Source organism: Cervus elaphus, chromosome X (assembly GCF_910594005.1).
Source record: "Cervus elaphus chromosome X, mCerEla1.1, whole genome shotgun sequence".
In the NCBI taxonomy this organism is placed as follows: Eukaryota; Metazoa; Chordata; class Mammalia; order Artiodactyla; family Cervidae; genus Cervus; species Cervus elaphus.
The window spans coordinates 166815125-166841239 of NC_057848.1; the positions used below are offsets into that span (position 1 = coordinate 166815125).

Consider the following 26115-nt stretch of genomic DNA (forward strand, 5'->3'; position numbering starts at 1 on the left):
ATCCATGTTGCCTCAAATGGCCTTACTGTTGTAGCTGTACAGTTTCTTGCATCCTTTTTAAGCATACATAGAAGTATTCATCTGTGGTTATTTTGATGAATATATTATGAAAACGTGTTTAGTACACCACTCTTGGGATAATATGTCCATTTTGAGGCTGTATTAGGGTTTTATATGAATGTATATGTCAGTCAGTTCAGTTCAGTCCTTCAGTCATGTCTGACTCTGTGACCCCATGGACTGTAACACGCCAGGCCTCCCTGTCCATCACCAACTCCCCGAGTCTACTCAAACTTAGGTTCATTGAGTGGGAGATGCCATCCAACCATCTAATCCTCTGTCGTCCCCTTTTCCTCCCACCTTCAATCTTTTCCAGCATTAGGAACTTTCCAGTGAGTCAGTTCTTCACATCAGGTGGCGAAAGTATTGGAGTTTCAGCTTCAACATCACTCCTTAGGAATATTCAGGCTGATTACCTTTAGGATTGGCTGGTTTGATCTCCTTTCAATCCAAGCACTCTCAACAGTTTATGTGGGTATGAATAAAAATTTATTGTGCTTATGCTCCCCTCAAGTGGAGAAATATAAGAATGCTTAAGAATGGAATTTATAAAATCCAGGTGAATCCTGCAGATCTCACCTGCCATCTTCGTCTTTCTGACTCCACAGTGATGTGTCACATGGCAGGGGTATTGTTTCTCCCCCAAAACTGCATTCCCAGACACACTATTCAGGCTTTAATTCTGCTCTCTCTCACCTTTCACCATTATCTAGTTTTTAATATCTTGCCTAAAACCCTTCCCTGATAATTAGGCTGTATTTACGTGTCTGTGGAAATGAGGATCATTCCACTTCCCTCCTATATTGTGGTCTTAAAGCACCTTGAAGACCATTTAAATCAGGGGCACCTATCTTCCATCCCACATCCCTTTCTCAGTGTTCTTGTAGCTCTCCTCAGTGTTCTAGTTTCGAGTCTGAAACCCATGTCTTCAGGTTGGCAGAATGCACTAAATACACTTGCCCTTGCTCCACTTGGAGCTGTCTTTTGCAGGCTTATATGGGGCATTTTAGATGCCTCTTTTATCCCATCAAACCATCTAAATTTCTACCCATCCTCCTCTAGAGGTGTCAGGAGGGGGCTTTGTGATGTCAAGGATCACCCAGTGCCACCATTGACTGGGGAAGTCACTTGCTGACCTCATAAATCATAAGGGTGTGGCCCCTGGAGAGGTGGATATATAGGAGTGCTCAGGGGCTCTAGAGCAGACCACGGAGAGTCTTCAAAATGACTAAAGACCACTCCAAGTGGAGCAAGGGCAAGTGTATTTAGTGCATTCTCACAGCCTGAAGACAGGGGTTTCAGACTGCCAACTGTAAAACTCACGAGAGCTACCTGAACACTGAGAAGAGGAGGTGGGATGGCAGTTTTCTGGTAGGTGGCCCAGAATTACATGGTCATCAAGGTGCATTAAGACCACCTTATAGGTGGAAAGTGGAATGATCCTCATTTCCAGACACTGAAATACAGCCTAATTATCAAGGAAGGATTTAAGGCAAGATATTAGAGACTAGATAATGGGGAAAGGTGAGAGAGAATAGCCTGAATACTGTGCCTGTGCTACTAGGCCTTTAGGAGAGACACTACCACTGCAATGTGACACATCACTGCTGAGTTAGAGAGATGAAAATTGCAGGTGAGTTTAGCGTGCTCGTGAGGGACACTTAAAATGCCTCTTTTATCCCAGCAAACCATCTGAATTTCTCCCCATCCTCCCCGAGATGTGTCAGGATGGGCCTTTGTGATGTCAAGCCTCACCCAGTGTCACCATTGGCTGGGGGAGTCACTTGCTAACCTCATAATGTATAAGGGTGTGGCCCCCTGGGGAGGGATATATATAGGGGTGCTCAGGGGTGCCCTCAAATTCCCCCACCCTAAATCTCCCACCCCCTCACCAGTTGTGACAGTCTGTATTGAGGCTCTGACCCAAGCCCAACTCACAGCCAGGCCCAAGAGGCTGACCCTCCTCTCCCAGGACAGACAGGTGAGCCCCTGGCTCAGCGCCTGCAGCTTCCAGCTCCTGCAGTGTGAGGCGGTGGGCACACAGGGGCATTCCTGGGGTGGGGGTGAAAGTGCAGAGACACGGGCTGGAGCCACCTGCCAGGGGCCAGTCCTCTGCCCGCCGCCGCCTGCGGACATCCTTGGAAGTGGGGTAGGGAGAAGGAAACGGGTGGGAAGGAGACTCCATACAGCTCTGGGCCCTGAGACTGAACTTCCAGTAGCAAGTTGGACTGTGTACCTGTGTCAGGGGGCTGACCATGAGCAGTGTAAGGCTATGGCTTGACTGGAGCTGGCCAGGCTCTTTCCTGATCAGATGATTGAGCCAGAACACAGCAGGGTCAACAGAGGCCATTCAAGGATGGGACCCATGGGAGGGGAGTGAGGGGGGTGTAAAGGGCCTGAACCAGGAATGGGGACACCTGCATTTGAGTCTACCTCTGCTGGGAACTGTCTCCTGACTCCCTTCCCCTGCCCAGGGGCTCAGGGCCACCAGCTGTAAGTCAGGAAACTTAGAGGCAGTCCAGAGGCCACGGGGTCTGCAAAGGTGAGAGCTGACCAATGAGAGGAGGGCCCTGGGCTCCCGGCAAGGGGAGGCCTAACCGGGACACAGGCCGAGCAGCGCAGGAAGGTGCCCTCCGGGCAGTGACAGCCCTCCTCGCAGCTGGCAGAGAAGCAGCCCACCTTCCTGGTGAAGTGGGCGTAGAAGGGGCACCCCTCACCAGCCTGGCACTTGTGGTACAGACCCCCGGCCGGGCAGCCTGCCTCTAAAGAGGACCCCTGAATTAGTGCCGGGGCCACACTGCCCTTGTGGCCTGTTGTGCCCACCTCCGCTCACCCCAGTGCCCATCCCCTCCAGTGGCCCCCAGAGTCATGCGGACCACACCCTCCCTGGGCCGGGCCCTAGGTCATGTCCGCTCCGACAGTCTCCCGTGGCCCCAAATCCGCCTGCTTCATCCTCCGTTTGCCCACCACTGGACTGTGTGAGGGGGGCATGTGGCGGATGGGATGGGAGCGGTCAAAAGGCAACCTGCGAGTCAGGGTCAAAGGCCAGGATGGGGATTGGGAGTGAAGTTGGAGTGCCCGGACAGAGCCTGGGCCAGGGCTCACCTCTGCAGACCTGGGTGCAGCAGGTGCGGTTCTGGCGGGCAGGCCCCGGGCAGCTGCTCCCCTCCACCACAGGAGATGCTGTAGTCCTCTCAGGGGCCCCAGGAACCCCACACCCCCGGCCCGGGGCAGGCAGGCACCGCCTGGTATTGCAGGATGCCTGCCACGCAGGTGCTGGGGACAAGGGCAGGGCTTCAGAAGACAGGGCCCTGCCTGCTTCCCTGGGGGCCCTCCTGCCCAGCTGCCAGCCCACGCCTCCTGGGCGCTCTTGGGTCACCAGTTGTCACACGGCCCTGTCACCACCTCCCTGGGCTCCAGGCCCTCCCAGGAGTTGAGCCCAAACCCTGCAGTGTGGCTCTGTTTCTCAGGGATGCTGAAGGCACAGGAGGGGGTCAGGCACTTCAGACGGCTCAGCCAATTACCAACCCTGCTCAGGACTCAACCCCACTGTCTCCATCCACGGGAACCAGGGTCCTGGTGGGTGGAGGACACAGAAGCCCCAACACGCACCAGCCCCAGGACATAGGAGTTGCCCATTCCCATCCCACATTCCCAGGCTGGCCCCTGTGGGCAGAGTGGAAGGGGCCAGGCGGGAGGGCACTGCTGTGTTTGGGGGGCGGGTTGGGGGAGACATTGACCCATGGCTCCAGGCTGGTACTGGCAGCAGCACTGGGCAGGGGGAACACAAAGGCCATCTTGGGACAGCTGGCCCAGGGGTCACCCACAGCTGGGCTGCTGGCAGCCCATCGAGTCTGGCTGGCACATGACCCCAGGGGGACAGGTCCTCGCAGGAGCGGTGGCAGGGCTGCCCACAGGGGAGAAGACCCTGGCTACCTGCACAGTCTGCAGCAGGAGGGAAGCAGAGTGGGTAGGTTTGGGAGGTGGTCCATCCTGGGGCAGGGGTTCCCAAGAGTTGAGTGACCAGCCCTGCCACCATGCCCATCACCTGTTAGGACCTTCACTCGCCCAGTTCCATGGGGTGAGTGCCCTAAGGGCTCTCCCTCAAAGGAAGTGGCAGGCATGTGTGTATGCAAAGGAGAGGATCAGATGCAGAGGGTCAAAACTCCTAGCCTTACAAGCCACCACCACCACCCACCATCTCGACAGACGTCCTCACACGTGCACTGAGTAGAATTGCCCTGGCAGGGGGAACACTGCCTGTGGCCCCCAGGGCAGGGCCGGCCTCCCTCAGAGGTGTGGGGGCCCAGCTACATGTAGGGGGGCCATCCCTACATGTAGGGATGGGACTGCCCCAGGCACATGTCACAGGGAGACCATGGTCCCCATGGGCTCCAGGATCCATCCACTGTGGCAGAATACAAAAGCACCTCTTTGCCTTGGGAGGCCTGAGAGGTCCCAGCCCGCTGGGATTGGAGCCACCCAGTGGGGCATCTCACCAGGGCACTTGGGGGGGCTGGCACAGGCCTCCCTCTGATGCTGGGCCCCTGCCTCCCCCGCCTCCCCGGGGCTCGGGGACCCGCCATGCTGTGGCACCAGACAGCTGCAGGTCCTGGAGCAGGTCCTCGTCTGGGCCCAGCAGGGCTGGGAGCATGCTTTCCATTCCAACCATGGGCACCAGGCGCCAGGCACTGTGGGGGTGAATGGTGAGCCCTGGGGTGCAGCCATCCCATCCCTGGTCCGAGCCCTTGCTGCACCCCCAGACTGCTTCTCCTCAGCTTGTTCTGAGTGGGGTACATACCTGGGCAAGGCAGGTCTGTGCAGGTGAGCTGGCCCTTGGGGCAGATGCTGGGCGGGGCAAACAGGCACATAGAGAGGGCAGCTCACTCTCGCTGTGCCCTCCACATATGCCCCTCCCCATCTGCCTCCCTTTCCCTCTCCTGCACCTCCACTGTCCTCTGAGGTCTCAGTCCCCCTCCCCACTCTCCAGCACCTCCAGACCCTGCTCCCTGACACACCAAATGCACTCTCAGGCATCTTAAAGACTCGGTCCTATGGGGAAGTGACCACAGGTCATCTGCAGCTGAAGGAGGCCAGACAGCAAGAGGAAGCACCACATCACCACCCCCTGCCCTCTCAAAGCACACGTCCAGCTCTCTGAAGTCTCCCAGACCCCCAAAGCTGGCTGCCTCAGTTTCCCCACATTCAGACCAGGGGTTTGGGTACCTGCCTCATCTTCTCAGGACTTATGGGAGCCTAGCGTGCAACAGCTGAGACTGGGAGAGCTTGGGTGTGTGAGACACGGAGTGGACTATCCCTGCCCTCACCCGTGGCATCCTGCCTGCACGCCACACTCCCGGCCCTCACCAGTCGTTGCAGCTGTCGGACCTGGCCAGCTGGGCCCCCGGACGGTGCTGCTCCCCGGTCAGCAGGTCCAGGCAGCTGCAGTGATCGGGCTGCACGCAGACGGTGCCCTCGGCACTCAGCACCTGGCCTGAGGGGCAGTAACAGCCGGGCTGGCAGCACCAGACGCAGTGCTGGGGGACAAGGAAGGGAGGGCCTGGGTCAGTGGAAAGCGAGGGGCCCAAGGGGACTGCTGCAGGATGAAGTGGGTACCTGGGAGCCACGATGAAGTGAAGGAGGCTGTGGGGGCCAGAGCAGGGGGAGTCCGATGCTCCGGTTCATAGCTGTCTTTTCTAAACAGTTTATGTCGAGTCTCCACTGGAGTTTCCCAGATCTCCTAGGATGGAGGGAGCCAGGGACCAGATAGCTGGCGGGAGCAGTGGGCGTTTGGGAAGGTGCAGGGGCTCCCTGCGAGAGGCCGGGACCAGGCACCGTGTCCTGGTCCTCCCGCCGCCGTGTGGAGCCTCCCATCCTCCTTGGACAGGTCCGAGCAGGGCTTCTCAAAGCACCGTCCCTTCGCCCTAGCTGTTTGCTCCAGCGTCTTATGACACGGGACCACTTCCTCGCCACTGCGCAGGCGCCACTCGACCGTGACCCCTCGCTGGAGGCCGGCCTGGATTCCTCTCCATGGTCCTGGACTGGCCCCCGCCCCGGAACAGACGTGCGCCCTCGTGCGTGCACAGGGTCAAGGTCTGCACACCAACGCGCTCCACGCAGAGTGTTTTGAATGATCCACCAAGAGGACTGCCCTTTTCCTGTGTGTTCCTGCCGTTTCTATCATAAAACATGTCAACTGAGAAACATATATGCGGTAAGGAGGACAAGGGCAGCTGGATGAGGCTCACTCCCACTGCTCTCTAGAACCAGGAGCCAGGCCGGCTGGGTGCTGACCCCTATCTTTCCTCCAACTGCGGACAGCCCCAGGTCAGAGGGGCCACACCCTGCCATCTGGAAACATGACTGTCAGGAGCCCAGACTCACCACCAGGTCATCGCAGCATCGAGGGCAAGGAGGACCACAGGCGCTGTACTTGGCCCCTTCAATGGTGGTGCAGTTGGTCACTGTGGGGAAGGGCACCGGGTGGGTAGACAGCTGTGTGGGTCACTCCCCCGACCCCCCACCTCCCCGCTTGCCTCCCCAGAATGCCCACCTCTCTTCCTTGACCCCCATTGCCATCCCTGGCAGGTACCTTGGCACGGTAGAGCCTGGCAGGCCACCCCCTGCATCCGAGGCCCTTCATAGTAATCCTCCAGTCCCTGGGGTAGGGGCTGGTCACAGTCTCGGGTCTGGCTCTGGAGACTGCCTCCCCCCACAGCTCCGGCTACAGCTGGACCAGGGTCCCCAAGGGCCCCAGCCTGCAGCTCCTGGGGAATAGAAGAAGAAGCAGTGGCGAGGGGCTGGGCTTGGCTGGGGCAAGGCAGTGAGCATGTCAGGGCTCCATGGGACTCACGGTCACACTCCAGCAGGAGGCAGGGCTCCTCCTCTGCCTCGGGACCTGGGCAAAGAGGGGGTGCCGAGGCCAGCATGGGCAGCAGGGCCACGCTGGACAGTGGCCTGCCAGGGGACCCCATGCAGAAGCTGTGTCTATGGCACTGGACTGGGCCACAAGAGGCAGAGCCCTCCCTCCGTGGGGTCCAGGGTGACCACGTGGGCTGACCTGCGGTGTGCAGCAGGGAGAGGCAGAGAGGACAGCGGAGGCTGAAGGGGCCCAGAGGGTGTGGGGTGGGCAGAGTGCGGTGCAGAGGACAGGCTGACCCTCTCTGCTCCCGCCCCTCCAGAGGGCTTTCATCCCCAGTGCTACCCCCCACCCCTGCACAGAGGCACTCTGGCAGGGAGGGAGTGGGTGGTGAAGTCAGGAGACGCCCCCTTCTCACCCTACTCACAGGTCCAGGAGGTGCAGTTAGTGATGAGCCCAGAGACACAAAAGCTGGTAGAGAAGGAGTAGATGGTATGGGTGCTCTTAGGCTGAATGTGACCCCACAAATTCATGTGTTGGAGCCCTAACGTATGAGCGTGACTGCAGAATTGTGACCGTGTTTGGAAGGGGGGGATTTTTGCAGAGGTGATCAAGTTAAAATGGGGCCATTAGGGTCAGGAAGCAACACCCCCCACTTAAAAATTTTGAGTCAACAGAGGGATTAACAGATTTTTATTGCAGGGCATGCAAGGGATTGGGTGATTTACGACTTTAAAAAGGGTAACTTGCCCAAAGCTTTCAGCAAAGCCCACTTACAGGAAAGGTGAGGGAAGGGTGTGTGATTAGCTGTTGCAAACTTCTTCCTGTAGATCCTCTGTTCTTGTGGTAAGGTCAGGGTCAGGTAATGGTGTTCCTGTAAACCTCCATGGAAACAAATATTATTCCCTATCCTGAAAGGAAAGGCCCTAGGTTTGACTTTCACCTTCCAAGGTCTTGGTTAGGAGGATGGTGTCCCTGTGCAGGCTGGCTATGCTGTCTGGGTGCATTCATACAGCACCCATTCTTGGTCCTCCCACCAGTGCCCAGTACCAGCTGAGGAGGCAACTCTCAGTTCTCTGTGCCCTCCTCTTACCGAGATCCCCATCTTCAATGAGGGAGACAGGTGCCCAGTATGCAGCTCTCCTTCAGTCTCCTCAGTTTAGCCAAATGGGGCACTGGGTCCCACAGACAGTGACCCACACAAATTGCCACAACCATTAGGTCATGAACGTGGGGATGGGACACATTGGCTATTGCTTTGAAACCTGTCATGTCAGTGAGTGGCTTACGCAAGGACTCTAAGCCTCTGCAAGACACAGCCTGTCCTGAAACTCTGCTGTTCACTACCCAGCCCAAGGCCAGAGACCTTCACTACACTCTGCTGAGAGGCTGACTGTTGGTGGAGTTGGACTTCAAACTTCACTTGTCTTCTTGTCATAAGGGCCGCCATTCCATGTCCATTCTGCTTCTATTACAGTCTTCCGTGATGAGATTATTTAACCTATGACTAAAAGTTGGTAACCTGGACCATCATGGTCTATTTCCACTAGCTCATAAACCATATTCCACTCTGTTTCTATAACTCAGGTATTCTAACACTGTCATGTGATTATAAAATTTTTGTCTTCTGCTAACTGAAGTATTTTACCTAGCATAATGTCCTCAAGGACATATGTATTGCAAACAGGGGAACTATTTATTTATTCATTGTTATTGTTATTCATTCATATTATTCATTCATTCAAGTACAGTTGACTTGTCATATTTTTAAACATTTTTTATTGAGCTATAGTCACTTTACAATTTTGTTTGCTGTAAGTCAGTCAAACTGAATCAACTTCATCTGTACATATATCACTTCATTTTTGGATTTCTTTCCCATTTAGGTCACCACAGATCACTGAGTAGAGTCCCTTGTTCTTTCATGTTTTCTTTCAAAATGTATTTATCCTTCATTTTAACCTGAGGATAAATGCTACACAATATTGTGATGAATTCTGCCATATATGAACATTAGTGAGTCACAGGTATCAATGTGTTCCGTCCATCATCAAGCCCCACCCACATCCCTCCCTACCCTATTCTTCAGGGTTGTTCCAGAGCACTCACTTTGGATGCCTTGCTTCATGCATATAAAAACCTGAATGATGATTTTCCTGCATGAAATATGTAATATTCTACATTTCACTTAAGAAAATATGGGTGCAGCTTTTTCTATATGAAATAAGAAATCTGTGTTTCATATCTACTTGTACATTTCTTTCATCATATATTGAATCTTGTATGTTTCACATATGGATATATGCACACACTTTTTCCTTCCTGAATATGGAATTCTAGATGTTTCACATATGAAAGTTGAGCCTACATTTTCCTGGTTGAATTGTGAAATTGTATACATCCTATATGAACATCTCAATTAAGTTTTACCGACATGAAGAATGCAATTAAGATATGGGGAAGCAATATGGATTTGGAATTAGTCTATTTCAAAAATGAAATTCTGGCCACCACTGTTTCTTCATGAAATATGGAATTCTCTGTATTTCTCATTTATATCAAGACAACGATTTTCCCCCATGAAATAAGGAATTCTTTGTATTTCTCATATATACCTAGACAGTGATTTTTCCCCTATGAATTTCTCTATATGTCTTATATCAACATCTAGGCACTAATCCTCCTTCATGGAAGTTGGAATTCTCTATATTTCACATCTGAAGATCAGAATGGACATTTTCCTATTTTCCTAAGAAATAAGGAAATTTCTGTATTTATGTGAGCCACTGGTACTTCAGCTACTGAAACACCTGTGTTCCCTGTTTCCATTTGTGTCCCTATGCCTGGAGATGACAGATGTTGGGCCAGGTGTTCAAGAATGGTTTGGTTAGGAGGTGCCATGTGGGGGCCAGGCAAGGAGCCAAGAGAAGTGGTGTACTCCTTCCCCAGAGATTGGCTGCATTCCTGACATGGCTCTAGCCTAATGCACAAGTTTTGGGATGGACTCTGCAGCAGCTGATCTTCTCACCCCCACGTCCTTCCAGGGTTTGCAGTTTGGATCCAAGGTGAGCACCTCTGTCCCTGAGGTACCCAGGAATGCTGTCTCATCTGGGTGGACTCCTGAGCACACATAGTTGCCCGCTGCCCCAGAGGCAATTTCAGGCTTGAGGAGGGTTGAAGCATCAGGTTCAGGTTCCTTAATTTGGCTGTTACTGGCCCTGCTGTCCCACTGGCTCATCAGGCTCGTCTGCTCTGTTGCCCATGCAAATGGCTTCTGAAGACTCAGCCACAACTTTGTCTTGAGCCGAGTTTGGCAGCTGGGTCACCGCTGCCAGAGTGCCCATTATTGCAAGGGGCGTGTTCCTGTGAGGAAAGGCCTTTAGGATCCATTTGATTGGCCCTTGATAGGGTCTGGAGGGCAGGGTATAGAAGTCAGTCCCCTCTCACCAACATATTATGCATGTGTGATGTCACAAGGCTCTGGGAACAAGCATGTCTCACATTCCCTGTTCAGAGGCTGTAGGCAAGAAACCAATTCGAGGGGAGTGACTGAGTCTGGATGTGTATGGATGGGAGAATTGGACTATAAAGAAAGCTGAGCACCGAAGAGTTGATGCTTCTGAGCTGTGGTGTTGGAGAAGACACTTGAGAGTCCCGTGGACTGCAAAGCAATCCAATCAGTCCATCCTAAGGGAGATCAGTCCTGGGTGTTCATTGGTAGGACTGATTTTGAAGCTGCAACTCCAATACTTTGGCCATCTGATGTGAAGAGCTGACTCATTCTTAAAGAACCTGATGCTTGGAAAGATTGAGGGCAGGAGAAGGGGCCGACAGAGGAGGAGATGGTTGGATGGCATCACCGACTCAATGGACATGGGTTTGGGTGGACTAACGGAGTTGGTGATGGACAGGGAGGCCTGGCATACTGTGGTTCATGGGGTCGCAAAGAGTTGGGCACAACTGAGCGACTGAACTGAACTGAACTGACTGAGGCTGTGGGAACCTGCTGTGCTTTGGTGTCCAGCTCCTTTGCAGCTCTGGGCCAATGCCAGGGCCACATGGAGAGTGAGACCAGAGGAAGGCGAGAGCACCCCGGGACCAACCCGAATCTGATTAGCTGTGAGCCTGGGTCTTCAAGGCTCAGGGGCTCTGAGCTTGTTGGCATGGTGCAGCCATCGGGGAATGTTCACGGAACAGGTTGTGCACCAGGTGATGAGGCCGCCCTCATCAGGAGGCAGGGAGATGGTGGAGGAAGGTGAGGCCCTGGAGGAGGGAGAGGTGTCGGGAATTGGGCAAGAGTTCCAGTTGCTGGTGGAAGATATCATTGAGGAGGTTGAATTGGTGGTGGAGGAGAAGCAGGGGAAGGTGTCCTCGCAGGAGTTGGAGGAGAAGTCGGAGGAGCAGGGCCAGGAACATCCAATGACAGGAGCCTCGAGTGACCAGGCCCCACTGGAGGAAATGGAGGCGTTGGCAGCCCTGCAGGTGGAGCTGAACTCCGCGAATAAGAAGGGCCCCAAAGCCTATCTTCGGCTCCAGAGAAAGGGCCATCAAAGGAGAAAGCGTCCCTTGAATCAGAGAAGTGCCATCATCCAGGGCATCCCTGGCTTCTGGGCCAAAGCCGTATCCTTACTGCCGCTTCTTAGGGGTCAACTGCTCAGGAGAAGGAGAAGGAACAGGAGCAGGAGGAAGGGTGGGGGTGGGGGCACCAGCCAGGTGAGGGGGGCCAAGGGAATTGGGAACTGTGGGTGTTGCAATCTCCAAAGACACAGTGCCAGCAGATCCTGGGGATCTTTATACCTGTATGTGTCTGAGCAATTGACTATGGGAGGCTCCTTTTGGCTCACATCTGAATAGAAGCCATACACTTTGGCTGAAAATGTATGTCATCAGTGACTAGAGACAGTGTGTGAGAGTAGCATTTCCAGAGAGTTATTATTGAAATTGTGGGTTATCCGGGAAAGCAGCAGAGACACTGGCAGTCCCACAACCCATCCCGGTCAGTCTGAGCCCTTGTGGTTGTGCCTACCCATGCACTGTAATACCCGGAGGTTGTCCACATGCAACGTGGAGCTGGAAAGAGCTGCTGTCCTCATAGGAAATTAGTGCCAGACAACTCCAGACACATCCATGCCACCCCTTGTGGAGACAGGAAGCAGGCCAGAAACCCAGGGCTCTCTTGCTAAATACACACACACACACATGCATACACACACACATTTTCACTTGGAAAAGGTGTGCCAATGAGACTGCAGATCCTGACGTTTTAAACAATTGAAATGCCACTACCCAGGACACACAGGCCAGGCACAGGTGAGGAGTAGTCAGAAACAGACCCTCCCTTGGTGGATGCAGAGAGGGGACCCAGAGTGCCACAGGGGACCTAGAGCCTTTAGCATTCTGATTGATTATGGGTACTGACTACTGTCATGCAGTTCCTGATCTTGTCGGTGATGCCCTTACTGTTCTGATTAGCACAAAATTGATACTTGGTCGTTCCCTGCAGCAATCCTAATCAGAATTGTCATTAGCACCAGGGATGGACTCCTCAGAGGAAAGGGTTGTCTGCTACACAGATCTTCTCCAAAAAGCTGAATGAATTTGGGGATGAGGTTGGGATACCTAAGTGCTCATGCCACTTGTAGCTAGGAGTGTTTGTGTCCAGAAGTAAGCTAATTTTTAGAAGGCTGAGATGAAGCTTAGGGCCTTTCTGTTAGAAACAGCACCTCCTTGTGGTAGCGCCTTGATATGCACAGCCCTGGGGCTTGGGCCTTCATCCAGTCTCTGTTGGCGGAATGGACTAGGTACTAGTAGAAAATTGAAGTCAGAAAATGCCAGACTACTCTTTAGGCTAGCTTTTGTCACACAGGCCTGTCACCTCTGGCATCTAGAGGCTCCTTGACCTAAAGCAGTTTGTGAACCACCCCCAGGTGACAGTCATGATGAGTGACCAAGAAGAAGAAATGCTTAGCTACATGAAACACTTGAAGGTCAGGCTGTGGACACCATAATGTGAAAGGGAGCTGACTGCGAAGGGGAGGGAACATGATTTATCCCTGCAAAGAGGAAAGGACAGCTCTCCTGTAAAGAGATTTCATACCTTACCACCTCTCCACTTTGTCCTAGCAAGTGGAGGAACTCAGGTATCCACTGAGTGCTGCAAGACCATATTGTTCTTTTAGAACAACCCCCAATTCCAGGAGTACGTCAAGGCTGTATATTGTCACCCAGCTTATTTAACTTACATGCAGAGTACATCATGAGAAATGCTGGAAGAAGCACAAGCTGGAATCAAGATTGTCAGGAGAAATATCAATAACCTCAGATATGCAGGTGACACCACCATTATGGCAGAAAGTGAAGAAGAACTAAAAAGCATCTTGAAGAAAGTGAAAGAGCAGAGTGAAAATGTTGACTTAAAGCTCAACAATCAGAAAACTACGATCTTGGCCTCCAATCCATCACTTCATGGCAAATAGATGGGGAAACAGTGGAAACAGTGGCTGACTTTATTTGGCTGGGGGCTCCAAAATGACTGCAGATGGTGATTGCAGCCGTGAAATTAAAAGACACTTACTCCTTGGAAGAAATGTTATGCCCAACATAGCATATTATAAAGCAGAGACATTACTATGTCAACAAAAGTCCATCTAGTCAAGACTATGGTTTTTCCAGTGGTCATGTATCGATGTGAGAGTTGGACTGTAACGAAAGCTGAGCACAGAAGAATTGATGCTTTTGAACTGTGGTGTTGATGAAGACTCTTGAGAGTCCCTTGGACTGCAAGGAGATCCAACAGTCAATCCTAAGGGAGATCAGTCCTGGGTGTTCATTGGAAGGACTGATGTTGAAGCTGAAACTCCAGTACTTTTGCCACCTGATACAAAGAGCTGACTCATTCGAAAAGACCCTGATGCTGGGGATGATTGAGGGCAGGAGGAGAAGGGGACGACAGAGGATGAGATGGTTGGATGGCATCACCGACTCACTGGACATGAGTTTGGGTAAACTCCAGGAGTTGGTGATGGACAGGGAGGCCTAGTGTGCTGTGGTTCATGGGGTCGCAAAGAGTTGGCCACGACTGAGCGACTGAACTGAACTGAATTTGTTTTTCTTCAAGTCATTTCTGCCTAAGTCTCAGAACCTACTTGACAAACCAGAATGTTTTACTCATGTAAGTTTTCTCTTAAGGTATGTTAATGAGATGATGCAGATGCTTGGAAAGCTGCCTTTCTTCAAGATTGATGTCAGTCATTTTATGGCCCAGGACAACTCACCTTGTGTCAGTGTTATCTCAAAATGTATGTTGTGGGTGAGGGTCCTGGTGACAATCTCAGAGTTTTGAGATACTTTCTTTCTCTAATTAGCATCCTACTAGTAGCTATATATATTCTGGCTAAAGCCTAGCAAGGGGTCACTCTTTCTGGCCCCTTCTGATGTGTATGATGATGAAGCATCCTCACTGGCCACTGACTGAATTTGTCTTCCTTAGGCCACAAATCCCAGCACCTTTCACAGCTCATAAGCAACTTTTCAAATCCCAGGTACCACTGAATTGGAGTGTAATGAGTTGCTTGGTATCCTGCAGGAAGAGGAGTAACGGACCTAAATCACCTGCCATGTTCAACCCACGCCTTTCTGCCCCTACACCTGAAATCCAGGGATCTGCCTCTTACCAGTGATGCTAGTGAGATACTCCTTAACAGTCACTTCAACCAGTCTGTTGTTCCATGGCCAGTACTAACAGTTGCTTCCTCACCTGCATACAGGTTTCTCAAGAGGCAGGCCAGGTGGTCTGGTATTCCCATCTCTTTCAGAATTTTCCACAGTTTATTGTGATCCTCAGCCAAAGGCTTTGGCATAATCAATAAAGCAGGAAGAGATGTTTTTCTGGAACTCTCTTGCTTTTTTGACAATCCAGTGGATGTTGGCAATTTGATCTCTGGTTCCTCTGCTTTTTCTAAAATCAGCTTGAACATCTGGAAGTTCATTTTTCACGGATTGCTGAAGCCTGGCTTGGAGAATTTTGAGAATTACTTTACAAGCATGTGAGATGAGTGCAATTGTGTGGTAGTTTGAGCATTCTTTGACATTGCCTTTATTTGGGATAGGAATGAAACCTACCTGACCTTTTCCAGTCCTGGGGCCACTGCTGAGTTTTCAAATTTGCTGTCATATTGAGCACAGCACTTTCACAACATAATCTTTTAGGATTTGAAAGAGCTCAACTGGAATTCCATCACCTCCACTAGCTCTGTTCATAGCGATGCTCCCCATGGCCCACTTGGCTTCACATTCCAGGACGTCTGGATCTAGGTGAGTTATCACACCATCATGATTATCTGGGTTGTGAAGATCTTTTGTCTACGGTTCTTCTGTGTATTCTTGCCAACTCTTCTTAGATTTCCTTTAGGATGGACTGGTTGGATCTCCTTGCTGTCCAAGGGACTCTCAAGAGTCTTCTACAACAGGACAGTTCAAAAGCATCAATTCTTCTGCACTCAGCTTTCTTTATAGTCCAATTCTCACATCCGTACGTGACTACTGGGAAAACCATAGCTTTGATTAGATGGACCTTTCTTGGCAACTAATTGTCTCTGTTTTTTAACATGCTGTCTAGGTTGGTCATAACTTTTCTTCAAAAGAGCCGGCGTCTTTTAATTTCCTGACTGCAGCCACTGTCTGCAGTGATTTTTGCAGTCCCCCCAAATAAAGTCTGTCACTGTTTCCATTGTTTCCCCATCTGTTTGCCATGAAGTGATGGGATCAGGTGCCAAATTCTCTATGCTTCACATATTAGAGCATTCGCAAGGGTATTCTAGGCAGAGATTTTAAAATGTGAAGTATGGAATTCTGTATGTCTCACATGTGGAAATCACAGTACAGATTTTCCTAAGTGAAATATGGAATGATGTGTATTTTACAGTTGAAAATATGAACATATACTGTTCTGATCTCTCTATGTCATTCTGGATATTTCATATTAGAAAATATGTATGATGATTTTCTGACAAAAGTAAGTGATACTCTAGAATGATCATATAGACCACTGGAAGGAGATTTTCATACATGAAATTTTTCATGTTTCATGTATAGAAAAATTGACCCAGATAGTCCTACGAAAAGTATAGAATTTATTTTTCTCTGTATTTCATGTATGAATATACAGTGCCAATTTTCCCATGTCACATAGGAATTCTCTATATTTCACATTTGAAATATGGCCACTCATTTTCTACATGAAATAAGAAATAATCTATATATCACAAATGAAAATCTCTGCTCAAGTTTTCACACATGAAGCATTGAATCTTCTGTATATCACATATGAAAATCCGTCCCCACTGAGATCTGAAATTTCGTATCTTTCAGATACAAAAATCTGTGCAATGATGTTAATACATAAAAATCTGGACTACTGTATAGTTCACATATGAAAATCAGGGTGACAATTTTACTCAATTAAGTAGCGAATTCTCTACATTTTACCTATGAATATATAGATGCTCATTTGATGCCAAGATACACTAAACTTTCTGTATTTCACACTACAGAACCTGGAGGGTGATTTTCTTACCTGTAATGTGGAATTCCCTATACTTTCTGTGTGAAAATCTGGACGCTGATTTCCTTAACTGAAACTCAGAATTCTCTACATTTCATATATGACCATTTGGCATTGGTTTCCTTAAGACACAGAGAACCAATATGGAATTGGAATGATCTCTATTTCATAAGGGAAAATCTGAGCACCATTGTTTCTTCATGAAATATGGAATTACTTGTCCTTCTTATATATATATATATATATATATATAGAGAGAGAGAGAGAGAGAGAGAGAGAGAGAAAGAGACAGAGACAGAGACAGAGACAGAGGGAGGGAGAGAGAACAATATCAAGACAAAAGATTTTCCGCTAGGAAGTATGGAATTCCTGTATCACAATCCGGCACCAATTCTCCCTCATGCAAGTTGGACTTCTCTATATTTCACGTGTAAAGAACCAACTGGAGATTTTTGTATAAGAAGTGTGGAAATGCTTACATTGCATATGAACCACTGGTCCCTCAGCTACTGAAATACCTGTGTTCCCTGTTTGCATTTGTGTCCCTGTGCCTTGAACATGTGTGTGTGTACAGGTGTGTGCTTGTGTGGCCTGTATGTGTGTGTGTTTCTGTGTGGGGGTGTCTCTGGCCCACTGCAGACACAGAAATGAAGGCAACAGGACATGAGACGTGGAGCAAACAGAGGAGGCAGGAGGCGTGCACAGACTCGGCAGACTGGTTGATACATCTGTGCAGTGCCCCTGTTCAGGACAAGAATGAGGAAAAGATGGCCACTGACAACTCAGGACAGTGAGTCCACTAATCTGGAATGACATCAAGAGACATAAACATGGTCACAATTTCTGCTGTGTTGTCACGTGCTTGTACCTGGAAACTTGGCTGAGGGCTTGAGGCACCACCCTCAGTAAATCATGTGGTGTGGGGCTTTTAAACCACAGCCTTTGGACCCATCAGTCTGTGGCACATGAGCTAACCTGTGCAAATGGCAGATGAGGCCACGGCAGGACCCGTGACTGTGGCAAGAACAAGGTCCTTTGGAAAAGAGCAGAGCCTGGGAAGAGGAGGCACAGAAAGAGAGCCTGATGCCCTGGAGACGTGTATCACACATGTGAGGAGGAGACAGGGAAAGGGGCAGAGCTAGTGTTGCCTAGGACCAGAGCGTCAGCCAGGACCCTACCTCAAAGAGTGTGGCTCACACTGACACCATGGGAGAGAAATACCATGTTAAGTAAGCTCTCAGTGTGTATCCCCAGGCATCCGATGAGACAGGGTGTGAGCATGGAATCCATTTGGGCACTTCCAGCCTACGTGGCAGTGCAGAAAGCAGAAGAAAGTTCAGGTCTGGGTTGTATGTGTGTGCCCCTCTGCCTGTGTGTGCCTGTGAGGGAGGGAACAGGGAGGAAGCAAGGGTGGTGGGCTGTTTGCATGCAGGCACCCTGGGACAGTCAGAGACAGGGATGCCTCAGAAGGCTGCTCAGAGCCCGCTGTTTTTCAGGCTCCAGAGAATAGGGAATAGCAGTCTGGTCAAAGAAGCCACATTGATCATGCCAAAATTCCTGCCCTGAATTCTTTCCTTTCTCTGGGGTCTCATCCTTGTCTGTGGAACCAGAGGGGAAAGGTTCGGTCCAGGCAGGGGATAGAGAGGGAACAGGCACCTGCCTTTCCAAAGCACATGCGTGTTGCCTGGATTTCTGCCTCCCGGGTGACCTGAGGGGCCGGGAGTAACTGTTAATCAGTCTATTTTACACACACATTTTGTGTGTATTTTACACACAAAACTGCTACCAAGTGTGCCCACGTGATCTAGGCAGCCAGCAAGTACACAGTAATGATGGCCAGGAGGAGCACTTTTGCCCCAAGACACTTGGGTGAGGAGCTCTCCTCCTCTCGGAAGGGCATCCATGGTCGCATACATGGGCAGCCTGGTCCCAGCTCTCAGCTGCGGGCATGGGAAAAGCTTGCAGCTGACAGACCTAGGGCCAAGGGCTCCAGGATGGTTTGGTTTGGGGGTGCAGCTTGGCTGCTGGACAGGGAGCTAAGGGAAGTAGTGTGCTCCTTCCTCAGAGTATGGCTCTGTTCCCAAGACTGCTCTAGCCTAAGGCGCAAGTTTTGAGATGGCCTCTGCAGCAGCTAAGTGACGGTGAGATCAGTGTGTGCTCTTCCCAACCCCCCACCCAATGGCACCCAACCCCCCTCGCCCCTCCGCCCTGCACAGAGCTTGCAGATCGGATCCGAGGTGAGCACCTCTGTCCCTGAGTTTCCCAGAAAGCTGTCTCACCTGTGTGGACTCCTGAGCACAGGTTGTCGCCCGCTGACTCAGAGGCAGTTTCAAGCTTGAGGAGGATTTCAGCATCAGGGTCGGGTCCTTGCCTTTACCACCCAACTGGCTCAGCTGAGCCACTTGCAGGTCCGGCACATTCGCCCAGTGGCTCAAGCAAACGGCTTCGGTGGACCCACCCGCTGCTTTGTCTTGAGCTGAGATTTGCAAATGGATCGCTGCTGCCAGAGTACCCAAAAGTCCAATGGGCGTGTCCCTGTATGGAAAGGCCTTTGGGCTCCGTTTGATTGGTTCCTGATGGGGTTTTGAGGTCAGGCTGTGGAAGTCGGGCCCACTGTCCAGCATACTACGCCTGAGTGAGGTCACAAGGCTCCCAGCACATGCATGTCTCAGGGTCCCTGGTGATAGGCTGTGGGCTGGCAACCAATTTGGGGGGACTGCCTGAGCCCTTGCAATGATTTTGCCTGTCATCTAGTGTGCTCTGGTGTCCAGGTCCTTCTCAGATCTGGGCCATGGCCAGGACCACATGGAGAGTGAGACCAGAGGAAGGCAGGAGCGCCCTGGCACCACGCCGGATCTTCTTCGGGATGAGCCCGAGCATTAGCGTGCTGGGGCCCTGAGACGTGCTGGTGCGGTGGGGCCATCAGGGATGTTGCAGGCAGCAGGTGGCCCACCCAGAGAGGAGGCTGCCTCCTGCAGTGCAGAGGCAGTGGAGGCAGGAGCGGCCCTGGAGGAGGGAGAGGAGGTGGGGATCAGTGAGCGCTCCAGCTGCTGGTGGAAGCCATCATTGAGGAGGTTGAAAGGGTGGCAGAGGAGGAGCAGGAGAAGGTGTCCTCACAGGAGCGGGAGGATAATCCCGAGGAGCAGGGCCAAGAACATCTAAGGCCTGGAGACCTGAGTGAGCGGCCCACACTGGAGGAGTTTGAAGCATTCATGGCACTGCACGTGGAGCTGAGGTCTGCGAATGAGAAAGACCACAGGGCCTAACTTCAGCACAGGGGGAAGGACTGTCAGAGCAGAAAGGGTCCCTTGGCCCAGAAAAGCGCCATCATCCAGGGCAACCCTGGCTTCTGGGCCAAAGCTGTATTCTTACTGCCATTTCAGGGCGGTTGGCAGGTCAAGAGGTGGAGAAGGCACAGGAGCAGAAGGGGGGTGTGGGTGAGGGCACAGCCAGGTGAGGGGGGCCAAGGGAATTGGAGGGAAAGGGAATTTGGGTCAGAGGAAGCCACAGGCTCCAACAATGCAGCGCAAGCAGAGCCTGGGCATGGCTACACCTGTATGGGTGTCAGCAAATGGCTTTGTGTGACTCCTTTTGGCTCACATCTGAACAGAAGCTGTACCCTGGGGCAGGAAATGTATGTACCCAGTGACCAGAGGCCGTGTGCCAAAGTAGCATTCCCCGAGAGCTGTTGTTGAAATTGTGGATTATCCAGGAAAGTAGCACAGATGTCGGGAGTCCCACAACCCTTCCCAGTCAGTTTGAGCCACTGTGGTTGCTCCCTCTAGTGCACTGTGAAAGCAGGTGGTTGTCCACATGCCAGGTGGAGGTGGAAGGGGCGAGGACAGGAGCCTCGAGTGCCCAGTCACCGCTGGAGGCATTGGAGGCGTTGAGAGCCTACAGGTGGAGCTGAGCTCCTCCAATGATAAAGACCCAAAAGCCTATTTTCGGGTCCAGAGGAAGGATCATCAGAGGAGAAAGTGTCCTTTGAATCAGAGAAGTGCCATCATCTAGGGCTTCCCTGGCATCTGGGCCAAATCAGGAGGAGGAGAAGTAACAGGAGCAGGAGGGGTGTGGGTGAGGGTACAAGTTGGATGAGGGGGACCATGGGAATCGGGAGGGCAAGGGGATTGGGGGAGGGGGGAGTTGTGATCTCCACAGGCACAGTGCCAGCTGAGCCTGGGGATCTCTATTCCTGCATGTGTCTGAGCAAATGACTATGGGAGGCTCGTTTTGGCTTGCATCTGAATAGTCACCACAAACTTTGGTGGGGAATGTATGTCATCAGTGACCAGAGTCAGTGTGCCAGATGACTCCAGTACATCCATGCCACCCCTTGTGAAGACAGGGAGCAGCTCTGAGACCCAGGGTGCTCTTGCTAAATGTGCAGACACATGCACTTGCCCACAGAGAAAGCATGCCGCAGGGACTGCAGATCCTGAAGTTTTAAGCAATTGGCATGTCACTACCCAGGACAGCCATGTCAGGCATACATCAGGAGCGGTCCAAAACAGATCCTCCCTTGGGGGATGTGCACAAGGGTCCCAGAGGCCCACGGGGGACCCAGAGGGATGAGCATCTCTGAAAGTATGGCAGGAGTTGAGGCTGTCGGCCTGGCGGCTGGACAAGCAGGAGTACCCAGAGCCCTTGCCACAGATGCCTGTTCCGGTGTGCTTGCCCTGCCCGAGTCTAACCCTGTTATTCAAGACTTTTCCTTGCCCGGCATGTGGCAAGACTGGCTCCTTGACCGATGTCAGATTATGAACCCCTGACAGAGGCCCATCATGATGAGTGACCAAGATGAAGACGTGCTGAGCTACACGATGGACTTGAAGGGCAGGGAGGGAGCCTTGAGGGCAGGTGGGTGGGGTAGCTGGGCAGGCACGCTGGGTGGGGGCATCCTATTACCCTGGTGCCTGCGTTCAGTGCAAGCAACTGGAAAGGAAAACGGGAAGATGTTCCTGGCAGGCAAGCTGAGGACCCGAGGAGCTTGCGCTTTCACCTTTTCCACCCTCCTGGCCCTGGCAGCTGCAGGAACTAGGCCATCCCCAGTCCCGCTGCAAGCTGGTATCTTCCTTTTGGGACAACCCCGTCCTTCAGGAACAGAGTGATCATTAAGGAGTACTACCTTGGCATCCCTGGTATGACCTGGCTCCCAGGACGCTGTGGGTGGGTGGGAGAGGGAGCAGATGCTCCCCCTACCTGAATCTTCCCTGTCTCCCCTGTCCTCCTCCAGGATATAGGGCATGTACTTCCTCTCCAGTCCACTGGTTCTGTGGCGATGAATGGGGAGTTCCCAGCCTCAGGCTGGACACCCGCAGCCTGAACATCTTCAACAGTTGTTGAAGATTCACAGTTGTTGAACCACAACTGTGCTGGATGGAACAGGATTGCGGAGGTGGGTTCTCTCTGGGCCTCCACAGAATGGGCGATTGAAGTCAGGGTACTCAGCTGCCCATGGGAAGGCTTGGGTCCCGGTCAGCCCCATGCGGACCTCCCTCGTGGGGCCAGCAGATCACTGGGGAGGGCCTGTGGGCCCATACCCTGCAGCACTACCTCCAGCAGGAAAGTCCTGCCATGAGAGGTAAGTGACGAGGCACAGAGGTGGTGAGGGGATCAGGATGCGAGGCCTGAAGGCAGATCTGTGTAGAGGCCAGGACCCTCTCCTTTCCCCAGTGGGGAAGCTCAGGCTCATGCCACCTGGATCAGAGCCTGGCTTCAGGACATGCGGGTAGCAGGTGACAGGCTGAGACTGGAGGCCTGGAGACATCATGCATCCTAGTCTCATTCAGAGCAGCTCTGCTTACCGCATGCGAGACCCAGGTGATTCTCACGGAGGCATGGTGACTCAAGCACCTTTGTCAGAATCATCCTTCCCTGGGTCCTGCTGCTCATGCAGACCCTGGGTCTTCTTCAGTGTGAGCCCAAGCATTCAGGGTGCCAGGGCCCTGCAGCCTGCTGGCATGGCGCAGCCATCAGGGATATTGCAGGCAGCAGGTGGCCCACCAGGCGAGGAGGCTGCCTTCATCAGTGGGGAGGCAGTAGAGGCAGGAACAGCCCTGGAGGATGGAGAGATGTTGGGGATCAGCGAGTCCTCCAGCTGCTGGTGGAAGACATCACAGAGGAGGTTGAAGGGGTGGGAGAGGAGGAGCAGGAGAAGGTGTCCTCGCAGTAGCAGGAGGAGGAGCCGGAGGGGCAGGGCCAGGAACATCCAAGGACAGGAGCCTCGAGTGACCAGCCCCCACTGGAGGCACTGTAGGCATTGGCGGCCCTACAGCTGGAGCTGAGCTCCTCGAATTAGGTCCCCAAAGCCTAGCTTTGTCTCCAGAGGAAGGAGCACCAGAGGAGAAAGCGTCCCTTGAATCAGAGAAGTGCCATCATCCAGGGCATCTTGGCTTCTGGGCCAAAGCTGCATCCTTACTGCCCCTTCTGAGGACTCAGATGCTCAGGACTAGAAGAAGGAACAGGAGCAGGAGGAGGGGTGAGGGTGAGGAGGTTGAATGGTAGCAGAGGAGGAGCAGGTGAAGGTGTCCTCACAGGAGCGAGAGGAGGAGCTGGAGGAGCAGGGCCAAGAATATCCAAGGACATAAGCCTCAAGTGACCTTAAGTGACTCTCCACATATGTGTGGAGCAGGGGCTCAGTGGGGCTCGAATTGGTGGACCCACCTGAGTTTGATCCAGTGGTCAGGGTATGCAGGGACCTCCCAGCACCAGCTTGGACCTGATGGGCAGGCAGACCAGCTTCTTTGTCCCTGGGACTAAAAAGAGGAGAATCTCTCGTCACTGTTCAGGGTCTTGGCTGCCCAAGAGGGACTGTTAGTTCCATGGTCCAGAGCTTCCTGTGGGATGTTACACATTTTACCTGTGTGATCCCTACTCCCTCAGGCAGAATGCTTTAGGCTACATGCTTGGAAGAACCCACTGGTATGAGTTCAGTTCAGTACAGTCACTCAGTCATGTCTGACTCTTTGGGACCCCATGGATTGCAGCATGCCAGGCCTCCCTGTCCATCGCCAGCTTCCAGAGTTTTCTCAAGCTCATGTCCATTGAGACGGTAATGCCATCCAACCATCTCATTCTCTGTCATCCCCTTCTCCTCCTGCCTTCAATCTTTACCAGCACTAGGGTCTCTTCCAATGAGTCAGGTCTTTGAATCAGGTGGCCAAAGTATTGGAGTTTCAGCTTCAACATCAGTCCTTCCAATTAATATTCAGGACTGGTCTCCTTTAGGATGGACTGGGTGGATCTCCTTGCAGTCCAAGGGACTCTCAAGAGTCTTCTCCAACACCACAGTTCAAAAGCATCAATTCTTGGGCACTCAGCCCTCTTTTATAGTCCAACTCTCACATCCATACATGACCACTGGAAAAACCACAGCTTCGACTATACGGACCTTTGTTGGCAAAGCAATGTCTCTGCTTTTTAATATGCTGTCTAGGTTGCTCATAACTTATCTTCCAAGGAGCAAGTTTCTTTGAATTTCATGGCTGCAGTCACCATCTGCAGTGATTTTGGAGCCCCCCAAAATAAAGTCTGTCACTATTTCCACTGTTTCCCCATTTAATTGCCATGAAATGATGGGACCTTAGTTTTCTGATGATCTTAGTTTACTAGTTTACTGAATGTTGAGTTTTAAGCCAACTTTCTCACTCTCCTCTTTCAGTTTCGTCAAGAGGCTCTTTAGTTCTTCTTCACATTCTGCCATAAGGGTGGTGTCATATGCATATCTGAGGTTATTGATATTTCTTCCAGCAATCTTGATTCCAGAGTGTGATTCATCCAGCCTGGCATTTTGCATGATGTACTCTGCATACAATTTAAATAAACAGGGTGACAATATACAGCCTTGAGGTACTCCTTTCCCAATTTGGAACCAGTCTTTTGTTTCATGACCAGTTCTAACTGTTGCTTCCTGACTTGCATACAGTTATCTCAAGAGGCAGGTCAAGTGGTCTGGTATTCCCATCTCTTTCAGAATTTTCCAGTTTATTGTGATCCACATAGTCAAAGGCTTTAGCATAGTCAGTAAAGCAGAAATAGAGGTTTTTCTGAAACTGTTGCTTTTTTTGATGATCCAGGGGATGTTGGCAATTTGATCTCTGGTTCCTCTGCCTTTTATAAAATCAGCTTGAATATCTGGAAGTTCACAGTTCATGTATTGTTGAAGTCTGGCCTGGAAAATTTTGAGCATTACTTTGCTAGCATGTGCGATGAGTGTAATTGTGTAATAGTTTGAGCATTCTTTGACATTGCCTTTCTTCGGGATTGGAATGAAAACTGTCCTTTTCCAGCCCTGTGGCCACTGCTGAGTTTTCCAAATTTGCTCGCATATTGAGTACAGTACTTTCACAGCATCATCTTTTAGGATTTCAAATAGCTCAACTGGAATTCCATCACCCCCACTAGCTTTGTTTGTAGTGATGCTTCCTACGGCCCACTTGGCTTCACATTCCAGGATGTCTGGCTCTAGGTAAGTGATCACACCATCGTGATTATCTGGGTCGTGAAGATCTTTTTTGTATAGTTTTTCTGTGTCTCCTTGCCACCTATTTTTAATGTCTTCTGCTTCTGTTAGGTCCATACCATTTCTGTTCTTTATTGAGCCCGTCTTTGCATGAAATGTTCCCTTGGTATCTCTAATTTTCTTGAAGACCTCTCTAGCCTTTCCCATTCTATTGTTTTCCTTTATTTCTTTGCACTGATCACTGAGGACAGCTTTCTTATCTCTTCTTGCTATTCTTTGGAACTCTGCATTCAAATGGGTATTTCTTTCATTTTTTTCCTTTGCTTTTCACTTCTCTTCTTTTCACAGCTATCTGTAAGGCCTCCTAAGACAAGCATTTTGCCTTTCTGCATTTCGTCTTCTTGGGGATGAACTTGGCAATTGCCTCCTGTACAATGTCTCGAACCTTTGTCCATAGTTCATCAGGCACTCTGTCTGTCAGATCTGGTCCCTTAAATCGATTTCTCCCGTCCACGGTATAATCAGAAGGGATTTGATTTAGGTCATACCTGCATGATCTTGTGGTTTTCCCTATGTTCTTCAATTTAAGTCTGAATTTGGCAATAAGGAGTTCATGATCCGAGCCACAGGCAGCTCCTTGTCTTGTTTTGCTGACTGTATAGAGCTTCTCCATCTTTGGCTGCAAGAATATAATCAATCTGATTTCGGTGTTGATCATCTGGTGATGTCCATGTGTAGAGTCTTCTCTTGTGTTGCTGGAAGAGGGTGTTTCCTATGATATGTGTGTTCTCTTGGCAAAACTCTATTGGCCTTTGCCTTGGTTCATTCTGTATTCCAAGGCCAAATTTTCCTGTTACTCCAGATGTTTCTTGACTTCCTACTTTTGCATTCCAGTGCCCTATAATGAAAAGGACATCTTTTTGGGTGTTAGTTCTAAAAGGTCTTGTAGGTCTTCACAGAGCCATTCAACTTCAGTTTCTTCAGTACTACTGGTCGGGGAATAGACTTTGATTACCATGATATTGAATGGTTTGCCTTGGAAATGAACAGAGATCATTCCATCAATTTTGAGATTGCATCCAAGTACTGCATTTGGACTCTTTTGTTGACCGTGATGGCTACTCCATTTCTTTGAAGGGAATCTTGCCCACAGTAGTAGATATAACGGTCATC

At 51.1% G+C, this 26115-nt stretch overlaps 1 protein-coding gene and 2 pseudogenes across 1 annotated transcript; 2 read left to right on the forward strand and 1 right to left on the reverse strand.

Annotated features, from left to right (window-relative positions):
- Window positions 1-1948: 1948 nt before the first annotated feature.
- On the reverse strand, window positions 1949-10263 carry LOC122690580 (annotated as a pseudogene).
- An 838-nt stretch (window positions 10264-11101) lies between these two features.
- On the forward strand, window positions 11102-21824 carry LOC122690581 (testis-specific Y-encoded protein 1-like). The gene is given in 5 exon segments (XM_043897488.1): window positions 11102-11539; window positions 12829-12906; window positions 21507-21572; window positions 21574-21619; window positions 21715-21824. Coding segments are annotated over 5 exon segments (738 nt in total).
- Window positions 21825-21964: 140 nt separating this feature from the next.
- Window positions 21965-26115, forward strand: part of LOC122690582 — a 35638-nt pseudogene continuing 31487 nt past the window's right edge.